At 48.1% G+C, this 25,820-nt stretch overlaps 1 protein-coding gene across 3 annotated transcripts in view; it reads right to left on the bottom strand.

The window, feature by feature from the left end:
* The window catches only part of MORC2 (MORC family CW-type zinc finger 2), a 96,860-nt gene that overhangs the window by 21,822 nt on the left and 49,218 nt on the right, over positions 1-25,820 (bottom strand). For all 3 annotated transcript variants that reach the window (XM_054006687.1, XM_054006686.1, XM_054006688.1), the window contains exons 10-13: positions 19,941-20,020; positions 10,155-10,237; positions 9,021-9,106; positions 180-320 (exon numbers count right to left, since the gene is read on the bottom strand). In XM_054006687.1, the coding sequence (XP_053862662.1) occupies positions 180-320; positions 9,021-9,106; positions 10,155-10,237; positions 19,941-20,020 (390 nt within the window). The remainder of the gene's footprint in view (positions 1-179; positions 321-9,020; positions 9,107-10,154; positions 10,238-19,940; positions 20,021-25,820) is intronic.

The raw sequence follows: 25,820 nt of genomic DNA on the forward strand, positions 1-25,820 counted from the left end.
CTGGGAAATCTGGGGCTTTAAATTACATAATAAAACAGAACAGACTAGGACTGTGGCTGATACTGAGTGACTGTACTGTATATGGAGGAAATGGTTCATGCTGCTTCTCTAGCTCTGGTGTACAAGCCAATTTCGGTCCTAAGCAAAGGGAACTCTGAAGATTTCTGAAAGGAACTCACATGCCACCCTCCAACTGTGGGCCGACCTTCTCATACATCTTAATCAGCCGACTGCAGTTATAGATGAACATGCCATCTAAATCCCGCTGTTCAATATTCACCCCGAAGATGAAGTTCAACTCTTTAGGCTCCTTCAGTGCCCTAGAACAAGAGGCATCAAGAATCAGAAACCTCCATGGTATACAGAGAAGAAAACCCCTCCCCCCCCAAAAAAGTGACCTAGACCAGCTCTTTGCCACATCCAGAGACATGACATCAACAGCCATAAAAACCCCACTACTTGTGTCCATTCAGGACTTACAGGAGTATTTCCTGATGATGTCACTGTTTACATTTTTAAAAAATTATTTACTGAATGCAAATTACAGGTTCATTTTTGCAACACTGACATGTACATTTGTTGAGCTAACTACAGATCTGGCACTCCATAATTTTTGACGTTTTAAGAAGGGGCCATAGTTCTGGCTTCTGGTCCAAGTATTTTTCTTTTAAGCTGTCAAGGAAAAGGAGTTAGATTTGATCAAAGTCTGTAATTTGTCTGTATGTTTTGTAGCAGATTATGCCCTTTAATGGTAACACTTTCATTGTTTCATGATTTGTGGGTTGCAGAACATGCTAACTATGCTTTGCGGGCAAAACTGGACTCAAAGGTTTCAATACATACCCTAGCACTATGCCCGACAATTTCAGTACATAACCCTTGGATTTCCTGGGGATGAGGGCTTATATTATTATGAATACTTATTCTGCAATACCCTTCCAATAGATTTCAAGCTGCAGACACACCCACACAGCACACAGACCAGAGCTCCTTTCTGGGCATTATGGGCCAAATTTTCAGAATTCCACTTCCATATAGGTACCTAAATAAAGTGCATGGATTTTCACCAAGCAGCTTCCGTGAAAATCTGTCTCCAGTTGTAACTGCTGAACACTTTTGAAAACCTGACCACACATCTTTGACTACTGGGGATTATACCAGTTGGCATGTAGAAAAAAAATGGTTACACACCTTCTCGTAACTTGCTCTTTGAGATGTGTTGTTCATGTCCATTCCAAATCAGGTGTGCGCGCGCCATGTGCACACCAGCCGGAAGATTTTTCCCTTAGCAGCATCCATAGGGTCAGCCTGGGCGCCCCCTGGAGTCGCGCCTTCATGGTGCCCAATATATAGCCCTGCCGACCCACCACCCCCTTAGTTCCTTCTTGCCGGCTACTCCGACAGAGGGGTAGGAGGGTGGGTATTAGAATGGACATGAACAACATAGCTTAAAGAACAACAGTTACAAGAAGGTAACCGTTTTTTCTTCTTCCAGTGCTTGTTCATGTCCATTCTAACCAGGTGACTCACAAGCCCAAGTTTAGGAGGTGGGGTCGGAATCATCCACTTATTGTAGCACCGCTCTCCCAAAGGCCGCATTGTCTCTGGCTTGCTGGGTGATTGCGTGGTAAAAGTGTGTATGGAGGACCACATTGCTGCTCTGCAGATTTCCTGGGTGGGAACCTACGCCAGGAATGCCGCTGAGGAGGGCTGAGCCCTGGTGGAGTGCGCAGTGATCAAAGGAGCAGGCACCTTTGCCAAGCGGTAGCACTCCCATATGCATGACGTGATCCATGACAAGATACGTTGAGGAGACAGGAAGACCTTTCATTCTGTCCGCTACTACCACGAATAACTGCACCGATTTTCTGAACGGCTTCATTCTCTCGATATAGAAGGCTAGCACTCTGTGGATACCCAATGAGAGAAGCCTTTGCTCCCTGGCACTGGAGTGCAGCTTAGGGTAGAATACAGGGAGGAAAATGTCCTGGTTGACATGAAATTGGGAGACAACCTTTGGGAGAAAAGCCAGATGAGGCCTGAGCTGAACCTTGTCCTTATGGAATACAGTGTAAGGGGGCTCTAATGTTAGGGCCCTGAGCTCAGACACCCTCCTAGTTGAGGTTATCGCTACCAGAAACGCCACCTTGTATGAGAGATAGAGCAGGGAGCACGTCGCCAAGCACTCAAATGGTGATGCCATAAGTCTGGAAAGGACCAGATTGAGGTCCCAAGCTGGGATAGGCTGTTGGACCTGCTGGAATAGCCTGTCCAGACCTTTAAGGGAACGTCTGACCATTGGGTTTGCAAAGACTGAGCAGCCCTCTGTGCCTGGGTGGAAGGTGAAGATGGTGGCCAAGTGAACCCCAATTGATGACATGGACAGTCCCCGCTGCTTGAGAGGGAAAAGATAGTCCAGTATAAGTGGCACTGAGGCAAGCGTCGGGGATGGAAGATGCTCCACAGACCAGATTGAAAATCTCTTCCGCTTGGAAAGATAGGTAGCTCTTGTGGAGGGTTTCCTGCTACCAAGGAGAACTTGTCTGACTTGATCAGAGCAAGAGAGCTCCACTGAGTTCAGCCATGGAGCTTATACGCTGTGAGGTGGAGTGACTCGAGGTTTGGATGTTGGAGGTGGCTGTGATCCTGCATTATTAAGTCCGGGAAGAGCAGCAGGGTGACCGGGGTTTCCACGGACATTTCCAGGAGTGATGTGTACCAGTGCTGGCGGAGCTATCAATATTACTAAAGCTCGGTCCCTCCGAATCTTGAGGAGCATCCTGTGAACGAGAGGGACAGGCGGGAACGCGGCTTCCCATGGGCGGAGGAACGTGTCCGTGATGGAGCCCAGGCTGTGACTCAGGAAGGAGCAGAATTGCTGACACTTCCTGTTGCGTTGTGTAGCAAACAGGTCTATTTGGGGAAAGCCCCACCGATGGAAACTGAGTTTACTATGTCCGGGCAAAGGGACCAGTCGTGGCCATGAAGCGACCTGCTGAGATGGTCTGCCAGCTCGTTCTGTATTCCAGGGAGGTACAATGTTTGGAGGTGTATCGAGTGCTCTACACAGAAGTCCCACAGCATGAAAGCTTCCTGGCAGAGAAGAGAGGAGCATATGCATCCCCATTTGTTGATACAAAACATTGCCGTGGTGTTGTCTGTCAGGACTCATACACATCTCCCTGCTAGGTGATGTTGCCCAGGGACCGAAACTTCGCTTCTGGGAGGTATGCCCTGGCTTGTGTCGAGCCTAGTACTGCCCCTATGAACTCTTTTCTCTGAACAGGGGACAGCGCTGATTTCCCTTCATTTAGAAGGAGACCCAGTTTGCCAAACGTCATTCTCAGGAAGCCGACCTGCGCCTCCACTTGAGACCTGGAGCGGCCCTTGACCAGCCGGTTGTCGAGGTATGGGAACACCTGTACCTGCCACTTGTGCAGGGACGCCGCCATGACTGCCATGCACTTGGTGAACACTCGAGGAGTCGCTGACAGGCCAAAAGGGAGGAGGGAACTGATAGTGGTTGTTGTTCACCACAAACCTGAGGTATTTTCTGTGGGGCGGAATTATTGCTACGTGGAAGTACATGTCCTTCAAGTCGAGGTTGGCATACCAGTCTCCTGGATCCAGTGAGGGGATAATGGAGGCCCAAGAGGCTATGAGGAACTTGAGCTTCTGCACGAACTTGTTGAGTTCTCGCAGGTGTAGGATGGGCCTGAGCCCACCTTTGGCTTTTGGTATTAGGGAATACCGGAAGTAGAAACCCTTGCCCCTTCACTCCGGAGGAACCTCTTCCACTGCCCCTAGAGAGAGAAGCGAGTGCATCTCCTGAATAAGGATTTGCTCGTGAGAGGGGTCCCTGAGGAGGGATGGGGAAGGGGGTTGGAAGAGCGGGAGGGCACATAATTGGATGGAGTATCCCCTCTCTACCATGCATGATACTGGACCATGCATGGTAGAAAGGAGATAGTTGGGACGAAAAGGTAAGGTGCGGTAGATCCAGTTCTTGTATTGGTGCACCATCCTTGACTGCACACTCAAAAGGCCGGTCTGGGGCCAGGAGGTGGCTTGGGCTGGCCAGAGCCCTGGCCCAAGGACTGGTGCTGTCTTTTCATGCCGCTCCTATTCCTCCTCCGAGAAGCATCCTGCTGGTTCTGCAGTTGGTAGAACTACTAATTTGGTCCTGCCATGTGGGCAGGGGACTGGACTCTATGACCTCTCGAGGTCCCTTCCAGTCCTAGAATCTATGAATCTATGAGGGAGGCTGAGGCCAGAAGTGCCTGCGCTGAGTGGCAGGCATGTGGAGGTCCAAGGACTTGAGGAGGGCCCTTGAGTCCCTTACACTGTGGAGTTTTTTGTCCATTTTATCAGAAAATAGGGCCGAACCCTCGAAGGGGAGGTCCTGGATGGTTTGTTGTACCTCATAGGGGAGACCAGAGACCTACAACCAGGAACTCCTCCTCATTGCAACCCCTGTGGCCATTGTGCGGGAGGCCATGTCTGCCGCGTCCAATACGGCCTGTAGGGAAGCCCGAGAAATTAGTTTCCCTTCCTCCACCAGTGCCAAGAACTCCGCATGCAAGTCCTGCAGCAGCGGCTCTGCAAATTCGGCCATTGTGCCGCCAGTGTTATGCGAGTATCTGCTAACAATGGCCTGCTGGTTCGAAATGCGAGCTGCAACCCCCTAGTGGAGCAGTCTTTCCTCCCCAAAAGGTCTAGTCTTTTAGCATCCTTATTTTTAAGCGGAGGGCCCCTGATGGCCCTGGAGCTCACGCTGGTTAGCTGCATCAACCACCAGGGAATTGGGGGTGGGGAGTATATAGGTGCTCGTATGCCTTTGAAGGGATAAAGTACCGCCTCTCATTTCTCTTGGCTGTAGGGGACATAGAGGCCGGGGTCTGCCACAAGGTCTTTGTGATCTCGGCAATAGTCTTTATTAATGGCAAGGCTATACGAGAGGGTCTGGAGGGGGCGAGGATGTCAACCATCGGGTTAGCGTCCTCTATCACCTCCTCTGCCTAGACTCCCAGGTTCTGGGCCACTTGTCGCAGCAGCTGTTGCAGGACCCATGTCCCCGGCATGGTTTCATCTGGGGAGGATGAGGAGGAAAGTCTTGGCAATGGGCCCTACTCACTCGCCTCAGTGCCCAGGGGGTCACACAGCACCCGGTACTGCTGTGCCGCCAGGTCCTTGGCCTGTGGTGCTGGGGCCGCCGGAACCAGGATCATCAGTGCCAATGCCGGCAGTGCCGAGACTGCAGCTGCCGGCAGTGCCGATGTCGGAAGAGTCAGTGCCAGCGCTGCAGGTGAAGGTAGGGGTGTTGGTGGCACTGCTGCCAGTGGTGATTGCAGAGGGATGAAAGATGCCGAAGACACCGAGATGGACCTGGATCTTGACCCTTGGATTTGTCCCTAGCTCTGATGATACACCCAGGGTGTGCAGAAGGGCCGAGTCGAGGGTTGCCACTGCGGTGGCCACAGCGCCGAATAAGGCTGGCGGTCACGACGGGACCTGGACCATCTGTTCCTGGTCCTATTGGAGCAGGAGGACCAGGAGAAACAGTGTTCCGCTGTGCCTGCCAACAGTGCCACGGGACCAGTGTGGCTCCCCCACGAGTGGACCGTGCTGGGAAGAGGTGCGCTGGAGATGGGGATTGGCGCACCATCATCGCCAGCTTGCCCCTTGATGGGAACGGGGGCTGGGCGGTCACCAGCAATTTGTCTCTCCTCTGCGGGGAGGACGGCGCCGTGAGACGCATAAGGTCCTGAGCCGCCTTGAACACCTCTGGCGTTGAAGGGAGCTGTAGCTGCCTGCCGTGTCGGGCCAGAAAGCAATGAGGGTTCGGACTCAACTGGACTCCGGGGAGGGCAGGAGTCAACAAGACCCTAGGAGGCAGAGGAGCCGAGGTAACGTGGCCCAAATCAGATCTACCTGCCGCAGGCTCCTTGGGCTTGGAGGTGGAAGAGTAACCCCTCTCTGCCTCTTCTTTTTCTGGGGCACCGGGGATTGAGACCAATGCTTCACAGAAGACTGTCTATGGGCAGAGCTGTGGTGGTGCCCTGACTCTTTGGGGGTCCTTCCTCGTACCGGCTTGCGCACTGTCGGCACTGGAGCACTGTGCACCGACGAGGAGGTGCTGGGTGTGGATTCTGCCGACTCCGTGTCAGATTGTGGCTGGAGTGACTCCTCCATTAGAAGGATCTTGAGTCTTTGATCTTGGTCCTTTAAGGTCCTAGGGAGGAACCCTTTGCAAATTCTGCACTTCTCCTTCTGATGGCTCTCCCCGAGACACCGCAGCCAGGAAGAGTGCAGGTCGCTCTTAGGCATAAACTTTCCAAAGTCCTCACGGAGCTTGAACTGTGGGAACCCGGCATACCCCGGTACCAGGGAAGAGTTGTTGGGGGGGGACCCCCAAAAGGAAACTAAGAACTACTAAGACTATTAACTAACACTACAAACTATGAACACAAAGAGTGGACACTGCCCAAACGCGCTTGCAAAGTAAAAGCAACAGTTTGTTCCAGTGAGACGTCACCGGCGGTAAGAAGGAACTACGGGAGTGGCAGGTCGGCAGGGCCCTATATTGGGAACCATGAAGTCGTGACTCCAGGGGGTGCCCAGGCCAACCCTACAGATGCTGCTAAGTGAAAAATCTTCTGGCTAGCGCGCATGCAGCGCGCACACACCTGATAGGAATGGACTCAAAGAAGAAACATGGTGGCACTGATGTACCTTCAGTGCAAAATATTTAAAAGTACTTGTCTACATTTCACATAAACTATGGTTCTCTAAATTAGATTGTAAATTACTTAGGGCCCAATGATGCAGAGTGATGAGCCACCTGTGCAATCCATACTTAGCACCTGGTAGATTTTAGACTGGTAGATCCAGACCAGGAAGAGACTGCATGTTTCTTTGGATCTTGTACAGCCCTGATTGCTATATCAGCACTTGCATCAGTAATAGTTACAGAGCATAATATAGCCAATTTTTGTTTCCCAGTTTACATCAAGATTTGTAACTCATGTGCTTCACCCAGATTAATCATTTCATGCCTCATCTGGTGAAAAGCTAGAAGCCTTTTCTGGAGCTATTCAAATGTCTGTTCATAATCATAATTCACATTCTCTTGTTTTCTCTAAGAGTATGAAATGTGTCATGTATGTGTCAGTTCTGATGATTTGCAGTTGTTAGATGGAAGGTTATCCTGTGCTGCTGAAATATTTTAGAATAAATGTCTGACAAGTTGATTTATTCAATGTCCATTCTCTTATTATTTGCATTAATGTGATTAATCCTGGGTGTAGTCAGACTAGGAAATACGGGGATATTTTTAACTGCAGGGATCTGCTTCATGGCCCGATAGATCAAAGACACAAAATATCTCCTAAAAAAAAGTATTTAATGGATCGGTTTTAAGTTCACTTTCTGGAGCTTTTGGGCTATCCTAGATGTCCAAGATGTCCCAGTTGGGAGGCTAAGGGTACAGCTACACAACAACAACAAAACCTGCAGCAGGGAGTCTCAATGACAATGATGATCATTAACAACAATGACATTTGAAGTATTTCACTGCTCATGAAAGCATGTAAGAAAGATATATTAAGATCTATACCTGCATTTCCCAAAGTGGGAAGGGAATTAATCAGGACATGTGTGCACAGAAGGTATACACATTAAGCAAGTCGGTTAAGTCTACCACCACCTTCTGGAGTCGCAGGGCGAATTCCATTTTCTTGAAGGAGGCTCAGCTTTTGATCTCATCATATGAATTTGCAATGGAAAAAATGGTCAACAAAGCTCCCACTGGCATACTACTGTTTTCTTCTATGGGCTCATCTACAGTAGCAAAACTACCAAGATGAATCGTGTTATAAGACAACAGTCACCCAATCCTGCCGTGACATGTTATTGAGGCCAGGTCTACACCTGTGAATTAAAACGGATATTGCTATATCACTCACACTGTAGTTAGGTCACTAATTCCCACTGTAGATTTTGTTAGTTTGACAAAAGAATTCTTCAGTCAACCTAGCTACTGCCTCCCAGAGAAATGGATAAACTACATTGATGGAAAAATGCCTTCAGTCAAAGCAGGAAGCTTCTACACAATGGCGCTACGATGGCATAGCCGCAGTGCCATAGCTGTGCCACTGTAGTGTGGAGACAGCCTGAGTCCTATTACAGACCTAGTGCCACCACTGGGTAGCATGGTTATAGTATGATTTGGTCCCATCCACTCAGGCAAAGCCAAATCATGCTGGAATGGCTATTGCATTACATTGCAACCCCTTGAGCATGCTAGTGCAGCCCTAACCTCATCTTCTGGTAGTAAAGGAAGTCTTCAGGACATAATAGAAGTATCATCTTTGTGAGTTTCCAGCACACAATATCTCCAAGAGAGCAGGGAACCCCCCATTTACCTCAATGGGAGAGAACTTAATTATGAACACTTAGGATGACCTCTCCGGTACTCATAATACTGAAAACGTCCAGCTAATGTGCTTATCCAGGATGGCTTTATGGACCCCTCAGGTCCGGACTTTGCATTCATTTGAAATGATGTTTTATGGGATACGCAGGCCATGTTGTCTAAACAAACAGTCCCTATTCTTTTCACTGCTGGACAATTACGTTGCTTGGTATCAACATTAAATTGCCCATCCCAAGAGATTACTATATGGATTACAAAACAGTGTGGATTTCTATAAAACCAGGCTTGCAAATCATAACAAATACATTTTAGCAAGTTCAGTAAGGAAGAGGGGCATGGGGAGCCCCAAGCTATCAGAACAGCAAACTCCTCTCAAAAAGGTCACCTTGCAAGGTCAAAGGTGCAAAGCTCTGGTTACCCTCACCTACATGGGTGTCAGAGTAGCACTGGATATGTTCCTCCAACAAGGCCAATTGGGTGGTCCCTTGGGATGAGGCAAGATAACAGAGGAACACCTGCTACAGCCTGAGAGGTCTATGGAGTAACAGCTCGGGACAACTGAATCCCCAAGTGGCTTTGTACTCACCGCTGCTTTGCCTCCTTGATCCGCCGCTTGACATCAGCCTCTCTACGCATGGTTATGGCTGTGTTCTGGACTTGCCGTAGAGTCACCTGCAGACATGAAGCATCTCTCAGTAAAACCAAGATTAAACATTTCTGTGGCATCTCTCCTTCCAAGGATCCAATAGCATTTTACAGACACAGAAATCTTCTCACTAGCCAGAGTGAACAATGAAAACAGCTACCTTTGGGCTGAAGCACAATTGTTTAACCACTCTCAGCAACATTACACAACAGATTAGAAGAGGAAACAAAGAATCCTGTATCCAACTGAAACAGTAGGGGGAATTTAGGAAGGCAAAATGGAATTTGGCTAAGACACTGGGACTAATACACCAACACAGTGCTGTGGATTAAGGAACGTCGTTTTACAGTACTTCTCACGAAAAATCCAAGTAACCTCTAGTAGTAAGTTGATGGATTTTTAATACCGAGTGCCACCTTACTGATCGCCTGGTATTTCCTTGAAAGTCTCTCATCCAAGTACTGACTGGCCTAGCCTTGCTTAGCTTAGCTTTCAGCGCTGGCACGAGTGTTGCCCAAGGTGCGGCTTCAGAGGAATACCGCTTATGAGAAAAGAAAAAAAAATTCTAGCTACGAAGAGGGGAAAGTTAGGCCCAAACTGCAAGCCCAACAGGAGAGTGGAAGCCATAGAAACATCTGGAATTTTACTACTATTCAGGCTTTCTTCACTTTCCTCCACTCTCTTCTTTAGAGCAATGGCACTGAACAAAGAACCTTTACAATCAAGCTGACCAGCACCCTACACGGACACTCTGGCAGAGTCTCGCCTGCCCACTGCATACACATCCTGGGGTACTTCACCCCATGCAGAAGCAATGCTCACATGACTCCCTCAACGGAGTGGAAACAACACACTGTCAAACCTTGCAAAATGTAGGCACATCTGTTGAGGAAAACAGACGTTAAGGATGCCTGGGAAGACTGAGCACAGAATCAGCACAATAGCATCTCCAGCAGGAATGGCCACCTGTCCACACAAACACTGGTTAGTACTTGGTAATACCAACTCCATTTAGCTCAGGGAGCGGTGGCTCTGAACCCTCAGCAAACAGGCAGAGAAATGCAGACGTCTCACCCTGGAGTCTCGTGTGAGATCCCCGCCCAGGCGAAGTTCTAGTGCACGGGCTTTACTCTCGGCCTCTCGAGCCTTCTCCTCCGCTGGAAGATATACAAAGAAGTAATATTAATATTTAATACTCAAGAATGTGCCACCAGCATGCATGGCACTTCCCAGAAATACAGATCCCAGAGAGCTTACAGTCTACATCTGACTAATACATGAGAGAGGACAAGCTGACATAAGAAGGTACACAATAAAATCTTGGACATGAGAGGTCAGACTACCAAATGTGAGCCTAAGGCTGGACAAATGAGGAGAAGCTAGTGCTACAACCGAGGAGAGTGGAGGAAAGCCAGCCCCCAGTGAGTCGGAAGGAGATCTCTAAGCAGACACAAGGGTGTTGTGGGCACTGGGAGTGAGGGCAAGAAGTAGAAAGAATAAAAGGCACAACAGCACAAGTAGGACTCAAAGGGAGCATCAAGGTGTGAAGGATGGCAGAGAGCAGGTGAGTAGGGAGAGAAGGACTGAGAGGCAGAACTGTGCAATGCTGTGAAAGCAAAGACAGAGTTTAAACTTGATGTGGAAAGAGGCAAGAAGTTAGTGAAGGGACTTGAGTTGTGTGTGTGTGTGTGTGGGGGGGCATAGTGGGGTGGAAAAAGGTTACTGTAACAGTAATTTCTTAGAAAGGCTGAAGAGGGGAGAATCTTGGAGGAATTAAGTGACTTTTGCCTGAAAAGTCTCAAATTTGTGTTATGTACAAAGCACAAGGAACCCAATAGCATGAAGATTAATCTAAAATAACAATCTGAGCATTTTTGTCCTTAATTGCCAGGGTCTTCATGCACACTCACATCTACATAAAAGCCCATTTGGTAGCCTGAGACACTCAATTGTGAGAGGAGTGAAAGAGACAGGATGGTTCCTGACTCTAGCTGGTGGCATCAAAATTCAGACCACCTACTGGTCTATCTACTTGACATTCCAACCAAAGCCACAGCTATCTCTATGCATACCTCAATTAGAAAAATGAGAAGTTACTTATCTTGTACAATAGGAGGAGATCTTTAAGATGTGCTGTCCATATGCATATTCCACTAATGGGTGCACATGCACTCCATGTGCTGCAGTTTGTAGTCTTTTGGCCAGCAGTGTCTGTATGGTGCAAATGTGCCAAGAGTCATCTCATGCTTCATGTCGAAGGCATACAAGGGCAGAGCAAGCCAACTGCCACTCAATTTCCTCAACTGCAGAATCCAGGTGTAAGGACTTTGACGTAGAGTGAACAGAGGGCAGGCAGTGGAACATGCAAACGGACAAAACATCCTGAAGAACTCAAATTACTACAAGGTAAGCAACTTGTCATTCTCAGGTGCTTGTCCATATACACATGCGACTAATGGTGACTTCCAAGCAGTGATCCTGTGCCATGGAGCCTGGAGTCTTCAATAAAACAAGGACTGCAGCACCACTTCAGCAAAGGCAACATCGGACCTGGAGGGATTCGGCCCATGCAGAATGTTTTGTGAACGTGTGAACCAACATCCAAGTTGCCCATGCAGATGTCAGAGATAAGCACATTCCTAGGTGATGCTTCTTGAGCCACAGTTGAATGAGCCTTGAGTGTAGTAAGTAGGTCTACTTTGGCGAGCTTGTAGCAGGCTTTGACCCAGAGATCCAGTTGGACAATCTTTGCATTGATACAACTGAGACATTCATTCTCTCTGCAGTGCAGATGAACAGTCTGGGTGAGGAACTGAATGGTTTTGTCCTCTGGAAGTAGAAGGCCAAGGCCAAAGCTTTCCTTACTTCCAAGGTGTCAAGCGTCACCTCCATCCTTGATCTATGAGGGTTAGGAAAGAGCCCCAGTGGTGGATTTGCTGGTTTAAGTAGAATTCCATGGCCACCTTAGATAGAAATTTGGGATGGTGTTCTCAGAGATACCTTGTCCAGATAAAGGAGATGGAGAATGTGTGGGGTTGAGCCATCAGTGCCTAGATCTCACACCAACCCTTCTCACCAAAATAATGGCAATCAGAAATGTTGTCTTTGTATACAAGTGTAATCGAGAGCAGGTTGCCACTGGTTTGAAGGATGTGCCCATGAGAGCTGAAAGTTCTGGATTAAGATCCCATGGGGAAACACGTTCCCTAACTGGTGAAAATACCTTAATCAGACACTTTAAAAACTTAATTAGTCAGACAGGAAAAGACTGGTTTTCTGTCAGAGTGACTGGTTGAAACCGCTATGAAATGTACCCTGACCGAGTTCAAGGACAGGCTGTTCTGTTTCAACTCCAGTAGATAATCCAGTGTGATAAGACTGCCCCTCCTAAGGTGCCCTCCAGCAGCAGGTTGAGGCAGAACAGGCATGCCTGCCTCAGTTTCCCTCCTTCAGAGTCACCAGTGACTCCACTCAGGCTTTCTTGACTCGGTAATACCTTCCTTAGGGATAGTTTATTACAAAAACATAGTTCAAATGAGCCATAACAAAAATCCCAAACAATCAATTCCTCTCTCACAGAGCATACAGTCCTTAAAAGCCCACACTTTCAGGAAGGAGCTCCTGCTGGAGAATAGCAAGGAAGCACTCCCAGTATCTTCTACTATACACTTTTATAGCTCTTCTCCTTTACCAGGACAGCCACCCCAGCCCTTCCAGGTGGAGTGTGTCACACCACTCTTCCCAGCAGAAACTGCCCTTTCTCCGCTAGGAGAGCTTCAGTACTCTCTGGCCCTTTGGCTCCAGCCGCTCCACTGCTCTCCTCTCTTCAGCCCTCTTGGGCCCTTGGCTCTGGCTCTCCAGCTTAAAAGCCAGCAGCAGGGAAATCCCTCTGCTACTCTCCTGCTTTCAGCCCTGGCTCTCTGGCTTCAGGATTAGTCGTCAAACCCCTCTTTGCTACTCTCCTGCTTTCAGATACCCTCTGCTTCCTTCAGGGACCTTCTGCAATCTCCTGGTCTCAGGCAGCAATCACCTGCCAAAACTCTCACTCCCATACAGCTCTTGCCTGGGCTTTTCCTGACTGACTCCACCGGTGCTCTAAGGTAGCTCTGCCTCACCAGGAATCTTCCCCCTCTAGGGCCCAGTTACCCTCTTTTACACACCAACTGGAGTGAGCCAATGAATCAGAGGCGCACTAGACTTGTTCCCTCTCAAACGAGCAGTCACCCTATAACACAGAGGCACAGAAGAGTGATGAGAAACGACAGATTTTCACTGGCATCAGTGAGAAAACATCATCCATTTTGTCAGGTAAGTTTGTCTCAGTCTTTTCTGCTATTCATGAGAACATTTCTGACTGGAGAAGAACAGGCATACTCTATAGCCAACATCCATTGAGGCCCGAGGTTGGGAGATGGAAGGATCTCAGTTCTGGATGCAGGATCTCTCCCATGGTTTGCAACACCAGAACCAGAAGCAGAGGTAAAGTCTTGGGCTGAACAGCTGATAGCATCAGGAGGCCTAGGAACCAGAATAATCTTGGCCATGTTGGGGCTGTCAAGTGCAACCTGGCTGAGTCCTATCTGACCTTTGGAGCAACCTGGGAATCACAGGGCCCAGAGGATAGGCATGTATCAAGGCTCCCAACCACTGGATTAGGAATGTATCTGCTAGGGAATTTGGTTTTATTTTCCCCTGGAGCAGAACATCCAACTCTTTTTGCCATCTTGTGTTGTGAACAGGTTTCCTAGGAGGTGATCCCAATGTGCGAAGGTGTTCTGAACAATGGAATTCTTCAGCTTCCATTGTGATTGGGAGAGAAGTGTCTGCTCACGTTGTCTGCCAAGGTGTTCTGCAGATCTGGTCAACTATACACTTACAGGAAAATTTATGCCTGATACACCAGTTCCATAGTCTGACAGCTTCTTGGCAGAGCGGGGAAGACCTCACACTGACCTGTTCAAAGCAGAACATGGTGATCATGTTGTCTGTCATTATTTGGACTGTCTGCCCTTTGATATGATGGAGAAAGGACTCAAAAGCCTTGTGCCTGGCTCTGAATTCCAGGAGACTGACGTGTATCCTTGCTTCTCTTGTCGTCCAGCCTTGTACCCAAAGGTCTTTCATGTGTGTTCCCCATAAGTGATGCTTCTGTCACCATAATACAAACGCTCCCCAACTTACGCAAGTGTTCTGTTCCGGAACGCCTTGCGTAACTTGAATTTTGCGTAAGTCGGAAACGTATCTCCAACCATTAAACAAAAACAAAACCCTCCTATTTCTAGCTTACGGAACTTTTTCCTTAAGTCCAGATTTGCGTAGGTCGGGTTTACGTAACTCGGAGAGCATCTGTATGGGATGGAAAAGCAGCTAGAAGGGGGCAGGCATTTACTAGATCCTGCCACCTTCTCAGAGATGACAGTATTAGAGAGAGTACACAAAGAGACGTCAAGATGTCTGGTGGGCATATAGACCAGCCTGAACCAACCCTGCATGCAGTGAAAGTGAAGTCTGGTATGCAGCGTCACAAAGGTACAGGAGGCCATGTGACCTAGATGGGCAAGACATATCCTTACTGTGGTAAGTCTGATTCCAAGTCAACAGATTCCAAGGTTGACAGATTCTCAAATCTGTGTTGGGGAAGGCAGGCCATGGATTTGGTGGACTTGAGGATGACCCCGACGAATGTGTTTCTCTGGATTGGACTCAAGTTCAATTTCTGTATGTTGACTTTCAGGCCTAGTGTGTGGAACAGACTGAATGTGAGGCCGATGATTCCGAGTCTGATAAGATTGCTCACAAACCAGCCAATTGCCCGGGTAGGGTTATACCACGATACCACTTTTTCTTAAGTATGCCTCTACTGTTGTTAGTGCTTGGGTGAATGTTCTGGAGAGACAGAGTCCGAAGGATAGCACATGGTGCTCGTGGCCCACCATGAACCTCATGTACTTCCCATGCTGTGGAATAATAGGTGATATGTAGGGGGTGGTCACCCGCTCCTGCCTTAAAAGGCTTAAATCAGCCCTGGGAGAGGGCTGAGGCTGCAAGAGGGCTGCTGCTAGGAAAAGCAGCAAACCTCGTCTGATTGAGGAACCAGCCACAGATGCGGCCACGTCCCAATCAGGGCCCAGCTGGCCCTTATAAGAGGGCAGTGGGCCAGGAGCACACAGACAGTCTCTCTCTAGCGGTAGAGAGGGAAGGGCCTGGCTGCCTGGAAGCTGAGAGGGTACCAAGACTGGAGCAGGGCTGGGGGAAGGCCAGAGGAGCTGGGGAGCTCCGGCCTAGAAATAGGGTTACCATATTTAAAAATAAAAAAAAAAAAAAAAAAAAAGAGGACACTCCACGGGGCCCTAGCCCCACCCCAACTCCGCCACTGAGCGCCCGCATTCCCCCTCCTCCCTCCCAGCCACGTGAAACAGCTGCCCGAGCGCTACCGGCTTTGGGCAGCCCCCATACCTCCGGACCCTGTGCCCCCAGAGCAGAAGTGCCCAGCTGGCGGTGCAGGGTCCGGAGGTATGGGGGCTGCCCGAAGCCAGTAGCGCTCGGGCAGCTCAGCTCTTACAGAGCCGAGGAGTCAGGGAGCACAGCAGCCGCCAAAACCCGCTCTAAGGTAAGCCAGGGATGCCGGAAGCTGGGAGTATTTTTCCCGGACACGTTCGGCTTTTTGGAAATTCCCCCCGGACGGGGGTTTGATTACCAAAAAGCCGGACATGTCCGGGAAAAACTGGACGTATGGTAACCCTACTAGAAATCCCCCAGGCTGCAAGGCCTTGTTAAAGGCTAGAAAAAGGTACTGTGGGGCAGGGCTGGGGGAAGGCCCGAGGAGCTGGGGAGCTCCGGCCTAGAAATCCCCCAGGCTGCAGGCCTTGTTAAAGGCCAAAGAAGGGTACTGGGGCTGCAGAGGGCAGCCCAAGGGCAGGCAGAGGCAGCAGGTCCAAAAAAACCCTTGCCTATGAGGCTCTGTGAATTTTAGCAAGACATGTTGAGGACCCACATGGGAATTGGCTCTCTAACTGAAGGGAGATATGAAGGAGGCTCTTAAGGTATTTTGTTACTGTCGGATGTGAAAATAGTACAGTTCCACTGGAGTGACACACACCAATATTGCTGCAAAGTGAACCATGAGAGAGTTAAATGCTAGACCAGCATATTTCATGTGCAGTTTGTAGTCAAGCATTTTCAATATGAGAACCTCTACTGTTGGGTAAAATCTGTTTATTACCTGTTTTATGTAATGTCCATCTCGGATTTGTAAAAGGACAGCTAAGCCTCCATCTTGGATACCCCTCTCCTCAGATGATTTAGTGCCCTTTCAGCCTTTTTCAAATCAAGGAGGGGAAAGGTCAGGGCAGTTAGTCATGTGACAGCCATAATCTGCCTAGCAACTGCAGGTTATTTAGTGAGTGACACCTATCACTCAAGGCTGTCCATCTGAGTGGCAGCCAGAGTCCCACACAGTTCAGCTAGCTGCCAGGAGCCCCCGAGGGACCAGGACTCATAGGAGTTTGGATTCTTGGTTTCTATTAACATACTTGCACTCAACTGCTACACACCATTAGTGAGCGCATACTTGTACTGGACTACTAGGTCAAGGAGAGACTGCATGGACAAGCACTGAAGACCTATCTGAGGGAGAAGTTCTGCCCAGAGGACCTGTCCAGAGGGAGAAGAATACCCAGTTCCTGAGTTCCTGTTTGGTGTCCAGCGCCCCTGATTTTCACCGCTATCCCTGTCGGTAGCCTGAGTGTTTGTCATTGTGTCCCTGTCTTCAGGATATGATATTGTAATACCCACTGCGGTTTTCCTCTCTTTTACATCCATAGGTTAAGGGGGGTTAAGGGCTCTGAGCTTCACGCTCTGGTAACTGTTAACAACCGAGTGTGTCTTGCTTATGTTGTTTATTGTCTGAAGGGGTCCTTGTTTAGTTTACTGACTAATGACATAATAAACGTGTGTGTGTTGCATCTTATTCTGCCTCTGTCTTAGTAAATCATCCGATAATAGATGTGGGAGGGGGTGGGATTTGCAGACAGCCCAATCTTCTGATCTACGTAGACAATAGTTAAACTGTTTTGGGCTAACACTACTGGGTCCAGATTGTGTTGGGCTGCCTATAAGGACATTTCCCTCCCACCCACACATTTTGACGAGTAGGTCTGTCTAGCAAAAGGTTTTATGCTTAGCCCGAGAATTTCCTGAACCTGCAGAGAGCAGTCTGTCAGTAGTGCTCAACCAGCCAACATTCAAGGCATCAGGTGCAATGACTGCAGATCTGACCTTGCTTCTGAGGGTACATCTACACTACAGCGGGGAGTCGATTTAAGATACGCAAATTCAGCTACGTGAATAGCGTAGCTGAATTCGACGTATTGCAGCCGACTTACTCCGTTGTGAGGACGGCGGCAAAATCGACTTCTGCCGCTTTTTGTCGGCGGCGCTTACTACCACCTCCGCTGGTGGAGTTAGAGCGCCGATTCGGGGATCGATTGTCGCGTCTCAACGGGACGCGATAAATCGATCCCCGAGAGGTCGATTTCTACCCGCCGATTCAGGCGGGTAGTATAGACCAGACTTCAGACATTATGTCTGGGCAGAATGGGAGGTGTACATGAAGCTGCCTGGACATCTGCAATAGTCTTGTCAGTCAGCCAAACTGTCTCAGCCAGTAAGAGGTTATTGGGTAACAGAAGTTCATAGCCTTATCCAGTCTCATCTGTGGGGATCAAGGGATGCAGTAGAGAAGGATATCAGTCCTTGAGATCAACCAAGGAGAAAGGTATCTGTTAAAGACCCAGGGCTCAGACCCCTCCTGGAGCAGAAGTATGAGCATTTGGTGTTTTCCTCTGTGGCAAACAGGTCTATTATGGGGAGTCCCCACTGATGGAATACCAGCTCTAGGCCTGACTTCTTGAGCAGACTTGCAGTAACCAGCCATGAGTGGCTGCAGCAGAAGTCTGCTAGGTCACTTCTGATCCCTGGAATATGCACAGCCGATGTGGCTACCCTGTGTTTATGATAGGAAGCCATCAGATTTTGGATATGCTAACAGAGAGGGGATGACCGCTGGATAGGGACTGGATGAGGCTGGCTTGTTCACTACCAGGACTTTGGAGCTCTTCTCCTCTGGGTCTGAAAAGACTTTCATGGATTGGTACAAGAGAAGGCGCTTCAACCTTGCATCTCACAGGTCCTTGCAGAGAATGATAAGCACACCAAACATATCTGTATATGAGACTCTCCTACACATCTGTATAAGAGACATCTACTATATCCATCTTTCAGAGATATGAGTCCATCACGGATTGGATAGGGCTTGAAGCCTGCAGATTTCGAGACCACCATGTTAAGAGGCACTGTATGAGAGGGTCTAACCATCACTACTCAGTCTAGATGAGCCAACATAGATCACAGTGGTCGTGTCAAAGAATCAGAAGAGTTCTGTAGAAGATTTTTGAGACAATTCAGCCAAAACTAGGAATCATCGGGTTGAACACTCACCAGATTAAGACCTGCTGCCACAGGTGGTAAGAGGGAACTGAGGATGAGTCCCTTCCATGGGAGCACAAGGTGGTACAGGGCACATACACAGCTCTGACGGACACTGCTAATCAAAAAACCCTCCAGTCTCACGAACGTGGGCACTGCCAGTAGGATCCACACTGACACATACCTGAAGAACTCACTTTATTCATTTCCATTAGTTTTCAAAGGTATCTTTGCATACATATAGAGAGGGGAGGTAAATGCTTCTCAACATAGCATTATGAATTTGTTCAACTGACCAAACCTAAGGTCATCCTGTACTGTCAGATTCAAATGCAGATTCCTCCACTGGACATTTCACCTTCTTCACAGAGAGGAGCAAGAAATCTTTATTCTTATTACTAGATTTGGTTTTGCTCTCCGTGAAGGAGGACGAAGAGGGTATAGAATGACAAGGTGGGGAGAACCAAGATGAATGTCCCACTCTGTAAAGTGAGAAGGGGACCCTCTGCAGACACTTCCAGAGTAATTTCTAGAACCAGACTAGCTGAAACAATAAAAAGAAATCTCCTTGCGAGTGACTGCTCCTTTAAGGTGGGGGACGTGAAGGAATAATAGAAACAAGAGGTTCCATGGCACTGAAAGAAGAGAGCAGCAGAATAGGGGAAACAAGGAGGAAGCTGCTACTTGGTTCCAAAAGGAGTAATGGAGGAGAGGGAAGACATACACAAATGTTTAGTAATTCAAGAAAAGGGAGAGAAAACAAAAGATGGTGCCAGAGAAAATGAAAGAGAAAGATGAAAAAAAAAACTAAAGTTCCAATGGAAACATGATTGATTCATCACCACCTCCATTTTCTCCTCACTCAGACTTAGTGACTGATTGTCAGAGCCCCCCTGCCCCACTCCCAATCTCTGCCAGATATGGGGGCACATTTATCCCTGTATGGAGACAAACTTCCCAGGAGGGAACAAAGTAATCAGCTCCAGGGAAAGGAGAAGCAAGTAAGGAAAACTAAGGTAATGATTTCTGTGTGGGAAGTTGGGGATAATGGTCCCTTGGGATAATACATGCACAGGTTAGACAATTAGGGTCAGAAAGAGGAGAATGTTTGTGTGCTTAAGGAAAGTGTTCTTTTCTGGATCTGAGCTCCATATAGAATGCTCACAGAAGGAATCATCTGGGAAGCTAGTTCTGTGCAACAGAGGGAAAAGGCTAGGCTTATCCATCTGACCATCATACACGTACAGGCAGGGCACCTGAGCAATAATGGTATTCACGACAACGGTTGCCATTACAGGGCAAGTCAGAGGGGCAAGCCTGGCTTCACCATTCCTGCACTAATGCAGGACCCCCATGCACACACCCAGCACCCACCTATCCGAGCCATGTGCTCCGCTTTCTTCACCTCCTGCTCCGCACGGGTCTTGAAGCGATTTGAAGTGTATTTATACATCCTGGGATGAACAGAATGTATTTATTAGTGAGTCCATCAGCCAGCTCAGGCACGACTATACAAAGGCTGCATGTAGCAGGAATGGCAAAACAGTCCACAGGTTATGCAACGTGCCAGAGGCCACCATCAACCTTAATAACCATCATGTCCAGAGACTAAAGGTCCCCACATTCCATTCTCCTCACCAAAAGAGAGACCCTTCATCCAGCCATTCCCTCACCCAACCCGGAGCCTCCTGACCAAGATATACTGATCTCTCAAGCAGTCCTCCCCCCAAAGTCTGCATTGTATATGCTATCATATCATATTTAAAATAGAACTGGGCAAACATTGTGAAGATGGAGGTTTGGGAACCTCAAACAAATTTCTGACCTGGCAAAAACAGAATTTGTGAGCTTCATTTCTTGTCATTTAAATCCATCCCATCTGGGCATAGAACTGGGAAAGGGGTTCTATTCTTAGTTCTCCCACTGAATCACTTTGTGACCTGCAAAAATCTCGAAGGAATCCATTTTCAAAATTAGTCACGGATTTTTGGCTTTTAACTTGATACCCCTCGGGTCTGGTTTTTAAGTGGTGCACAGAACCCACAACTCCAAAGCCAATGGGAACTAGGTTTTCTCAGATGGCACCAAGATCACCATATTCTTAGCCCTGGTCTACACTGGGGGGGGGTGGGGGGGGAGGGGAAGGAAATTGGTCTAAGTTACACAACTTCAGCTACGTGAATAACATAGTTGAAATCGATGTACTTAGATCGACTTACTGTGGTGTCTTCACCGCAGTGAGTCGACTGCTACCGCTCCCCTATCGACTCTGCCTGCACCTCTCGCGGCGCTGGAGTATAGGAGTCGATAGGAGAGCACTCAGGGGTCGATTTATCGCATCTAGACTAGACTAGATGCGATAAATCGATCCCCGCTGGATCGATCACTGCCCGCAGATCCAGTGGGTAGTAAAGACATACCCTTAGAAGCTTCCAAGAACAGGGATTCCATAACCTCCCTTGGAAGCCTATTCCAGTGCTTAACTATCCTTATAGTTACAAAATTTTCCATAATATCTAACCTAAATCTCCCTTGCTGCAGATTAAGTCGACTATTTCTTGTCCATTCTTCAGTGGACAGAGAATTGATCATTGTCCTCTTTATAACAGTCCTTAATATATCTGAAGATTTATCAGGTCCTCCCTCAGTCTTCTTTTTTCAAGACTAAACATGACCTATGAGGAAAGATTATTTAAAAAAAAAAAAAAAAAAACTGGGCAAGTTTTTTAAGCCTTTTATCATTTTTGTTGCTGTCCTCTGGACTCTCTTCAATTTGTCCACAACTTCCCTAAAGTGTGGCTTCCAGAACTGGACACAATACTCCAGCTGAGACCTCACCAGAATCAAGTAGAGTAGAACAGTTACCTCCTGTGTCTTACATATGATACTCCTGTTAATATACCCCAGAATGACACAAGCCTTTTTCGCAATTGCATCACATTGTTGGCTCATATTCAATTTGTCATCCTCTATAGCGCCCAGATCCTTTTCATTGTTCCCCATGTTGTATTTGTGCATCTGATTTTTTCTTCCTAACTGTAGTACTTTGCACTTTACTGAATTTCATCTTGTGGCATTGTCAATGTCATTTTGAATTCCAATCATGCCCTTCCAACTGCAAGCAATCCCTCCCAGCTTGGTGTCATCTGTAAATTTTATAAGCACACTCTGCACTCCATTATCTAAACCATTAATGAAAATATTGAATAGTACTGAACTCAGAACAGACTCCTGTGAAACCCCCACTAGATATATCCCCCCATTTTGACAGTGAACCATTGATAACTATGGAGTACAATCTTTCAACAGTTTTACACCCACCTTATAGACACTATTTCCCTAGTTTCCTTATGAGAATGTCACTTAGAAGTGTATGAAAAGCCTTATTAAAATCAAGATATATCACTTCAACAGCTTTCTCCCCAGCCACTAGGCCAGTAACCCTATCTAAGAAGGAAGTTAAACTGGTTTGGCATGACTTGTTCTTTGACAAATCCGAACCAGCTATTTCTTTATAACCCTATTTTCATCTAGGTGCTTACAAAATGATTGCCTTATAATTTGTTCCAGTATCTTTCCAGGTATCAAAGTTAGGCTGTCTGGTCTAGAATTCCCCAGGTCCTTTTTATTCCCCTTTTTAAAGATAGGGTCTTCATGTACCCTTCTCCAACTGTCTGAGACATCACCCATCCTCCATGAGTTCTCAAAGATAACTGCTGACAGTTTTGAGATTGCTTCAGCTGGTTCCTTAAGTGTCCTAGATGTGTATTCCACTTCAGTGTGTGTGTGCCCAGCGTGCTGGAACATTTTGTCTAGCAATACCCATAGAGAGATGGCACTCACGCCTCTTGGCTGTGGCTCTTCCCCTGGCTATATCAGGCAGTGCCACCCCAACCCCCTTCAGTTCCTTTGCACCAGAAGTCTGATGCAGAGGGGATGGAGGGTGGGTTGTGGAATACACGCCTGCATCACTTCTCAAAGAACCACAATGACAGTAAGTAACCATTTCTTCTTCTTTGAGTAGATGCAGACATGTATACCACTTTGATGCCTCACAAGCAGTACCCCAATCTGGAGACAGGGCTTGGAGTCTGCTGGAATAAGGATCACAGGACCGCCCTTCTGAGGCCTGCGTCCACTCTGGACTATGCAGTAATAACATAATGGTCTGTAAACATATATGTGGCCAGCCTCTAAATGTCCGGTATGGAAATATCATTGAGGAATGCTATCAACATCGCTTGCGCCCTCATGGAGTGAGCCCATATCCTCTGAGGAGGCATAGCCAAAACTATTTTATATGCAGTCTTGATACAAGATATTATCCATCTAGAGATGGTCTGAGCAGAGACCGCTTGCCCCTTCATGCAGTCCACATAGGAGACAAACAGGCAAGGTAAAGCACGAAACGGTTTAAGTCCTGTCTAGAAAAAATGCCAGACATCACCTGACATCCAAGTTATGGAGACGCTGTTCCTAAGGGGAAAGAGGACCCAGGTTTTTCCTTAAGTCGCAAATTCAGGCAGTGTAACTGAGATGCCACCTTGAACAAAAACTTTGGGTGCAGTCAAAGTGTCACTTTGTCCTTGGAGAACGGAGTGTAAGCTGGCTTGGCCATGAGGACTTGCAACTCTCGCACCCTTCTTGCGCATGTGATAGCTATCAGGGACATCGTTTTCTGAGACAGGAGGGGGAGTGGACAGGACTTAAAAGGCTCAAATGACAGGCCCATGAGAGCAGCCACAACCATATTTAGGTCCACAGGGGCACCAGTTTCGGATCGGAGAATGAAAGTGGAGAAACCCTTTCCGAAATCTTGTCACCATGGCATGGAAAAAAATGACTTACATCGGCCTAACTGTGTAGTGTAGACCAGCCCTTTGTTTTCCTTTGTCGCAAACAGGTTGATGGTCCAGACACCCCCATGTTGCAAAGATGACCTGGAGGACACGCTCCTTCAGAAATCACTTGTGGTTCAAGGAGAAGACCCTGCTGAGATGGCCTGTGAGATGATTTTGCACCCCTGGCAAGTGGACTGCTACTGGAGTGATGTCTTCTTCGATGCAAAATTGCCACAGATTGATCACCTCCACACAGAGTAACCTGGAATGTGCTCCCCCCTGTCTGCTCACATAGTACATCATAGTGGTAACATGCGAACCATTGAGTGTCTTATGCGGTCCCCGAAGGCACAACATACATTGTGGATGGCCCACATTTCCAACACGTTGATATGGAGCGAGGCTTCCTGTCCTGAACAAAGGCTCTGCAACCTCAACGAGTCCAGATGCGCCCCCCACCCACCCAGAAGGGAAGTGTCAGTTGGAGAGGGCTAAGTGAAGGGGACTCCTTGGCACACACTGTGTGGGGACTCTCACCAAGGCAAAGAATCTAGGACTGGTGGATGCAGGTGAACCAAACTGTGTAGAGAATGCAGGGCAGGGTGGTAGACTGTCCTGAACCACATCGCCAGGTTGCGCCTTCTCCCTCTTCAAAACTGGACCACTTGCGTGCAAGTGGACATGCGACCCAATAGGCTCAGACACATGGCGACTGTCGTGGCGGGCTGAGATTGCAGACTGAGGAAGAGCTGTTGCATTGCCTGGAAGCGGTCGGTCGGCAGGAACACCTCGACTTCATGGAATCGAACAGGGCTTCAATGAACTCAATTTTTTGAGTGGGAGCTCAACAGGAGAACTGTATACTGAAAGTGGCATTCTCCTACCACAAAACAAAAACTTTCTATGGCTCAGGAGAATTGCCACACGAAAGTAGGTCCAGAGAAGCAAACCAGTCATTCTGAAATTGTACGGGGAAGATCGCTGATAGAGTGATCATGCGGAATCTCACATACTTGATGGATTTGCTGAGGCTGCGAAGGTCGAGAATGGGTCTCATCCCCCCGCTGGATTTCAGTATCAGGAAGCACGAGGAGTAAAAGCTGTGGCCAGAGTGTTCTGGCAGAACTTCCTCCACCGCTCCCAATGTCAGAGAGCTGACTTGCTCAATGAGAGTGTTTTGTGAGAGGGGTCCCTGAAGAGGGATGGGGAGGGGTGTGGAAAGGGGCTGTGGAGAGGAACTGGATTATGTAGCCCAATCGGACAGTGTCTAGGACCCAGCTATCAGAAGTAATCGAGTCCCAAGCACTGTAAAAGTGGGCCAGCCTGTCCCCAAAGGGATGGAGGAACAGAGAGGGTGGGGTAATGACTGGACCAGTGCTCTGGACTCAAGAGTCAAAATGGGTACTCAGCCAGCGCCGGGGGAGGGAGCATGGAGTGCCCGAAGCCTGAGCCTGACTGCATCCTCTTTTGAGATCGATCCCCTCTTTCTAGGGTACTCCCGTTGTTCCAGGGTGAAAGACTGCACAAAGGAATGCTGTGGACAATACTTCTGCTGCACCCCATAGTGGCGTCTTTGCGTGGATAGCACAGACACTCCCAAGGATCTTACAGTAGCCCGGGAATCCTTAAAGCAGTGCAAAGTGTCATCTGTCATGCCTAGGAATAAGACTCAGCTGTCAGAGGGTAAATCTTCAATGGGTTTCTGGATATCCAAAGCAATCCCAGAGTTTTGCAACCAGGAAGCCATCCTCATAGTTTCTGCCGAGGTCATGACACTGGCCAAGGAGTCCACAACATTGAGAGTGGATTGCAGGGACGTTTTGGCTACCAAGCAGTCTTCCACGATGAATGCCCGAAACTCCTCACGTGAGGCCTTGAGCAACTGGTCATTGAATTTAGACATGGCTGACAAATTGAGGAAATCATATTTGGACAGCAAAGCTTGTTGATTTGTGATCCTCATCTGTAGGGATGATGAGGTATAAATCTTCCTGCCCAGAAGAACCAATCGCTTGGAATCTCTGTCCTTGAGGATAAACTGGAACCTACCCTGCTGCAACCTCTTACCACCACTACAACCAGGGAATTCGGGGCCCGAGGGGAATAGAACCCCTCAAATCTTTGCCTGGGAACAAAATAGCAATTTTCCATGCACTTAGTCACTGGTGGTACCGAGGCCAGTGGTGTACAGCACAGGGCTTTTGCCAGCTCAAGGAGCACATCACTAATTGGGAGGACCACTCTCCCAGGAATGGCGGGCTGTAAAATGTCCACCAGTTTGGTGTGTTCTCTTGGAGAACCTCCTCCTGGATGCCCAGGGATCCAGTTACATAGCGTAAAAATTCTTAATACATCTTGAAGTCTTCTGGAATAGAAGGGGAGAGTGAACAAGAAAGTATGGCATCATCTGGTG

The sequence above is a fragment of the Malaclemys terrapin genome, chromosome 16 (assembly GCF_027887155.1).
Source record: "Malaclemys terrapin pileata isolate rMalTer1 chromosome 16, rMalTer1.hap1, whole genome shotgun sequence".
NCBI classification, from domain to species: Eukaryota; Metazoa; Chordata; order Testudines; family Emydidae; genus Malaclemys; species Malaclemys terrapin.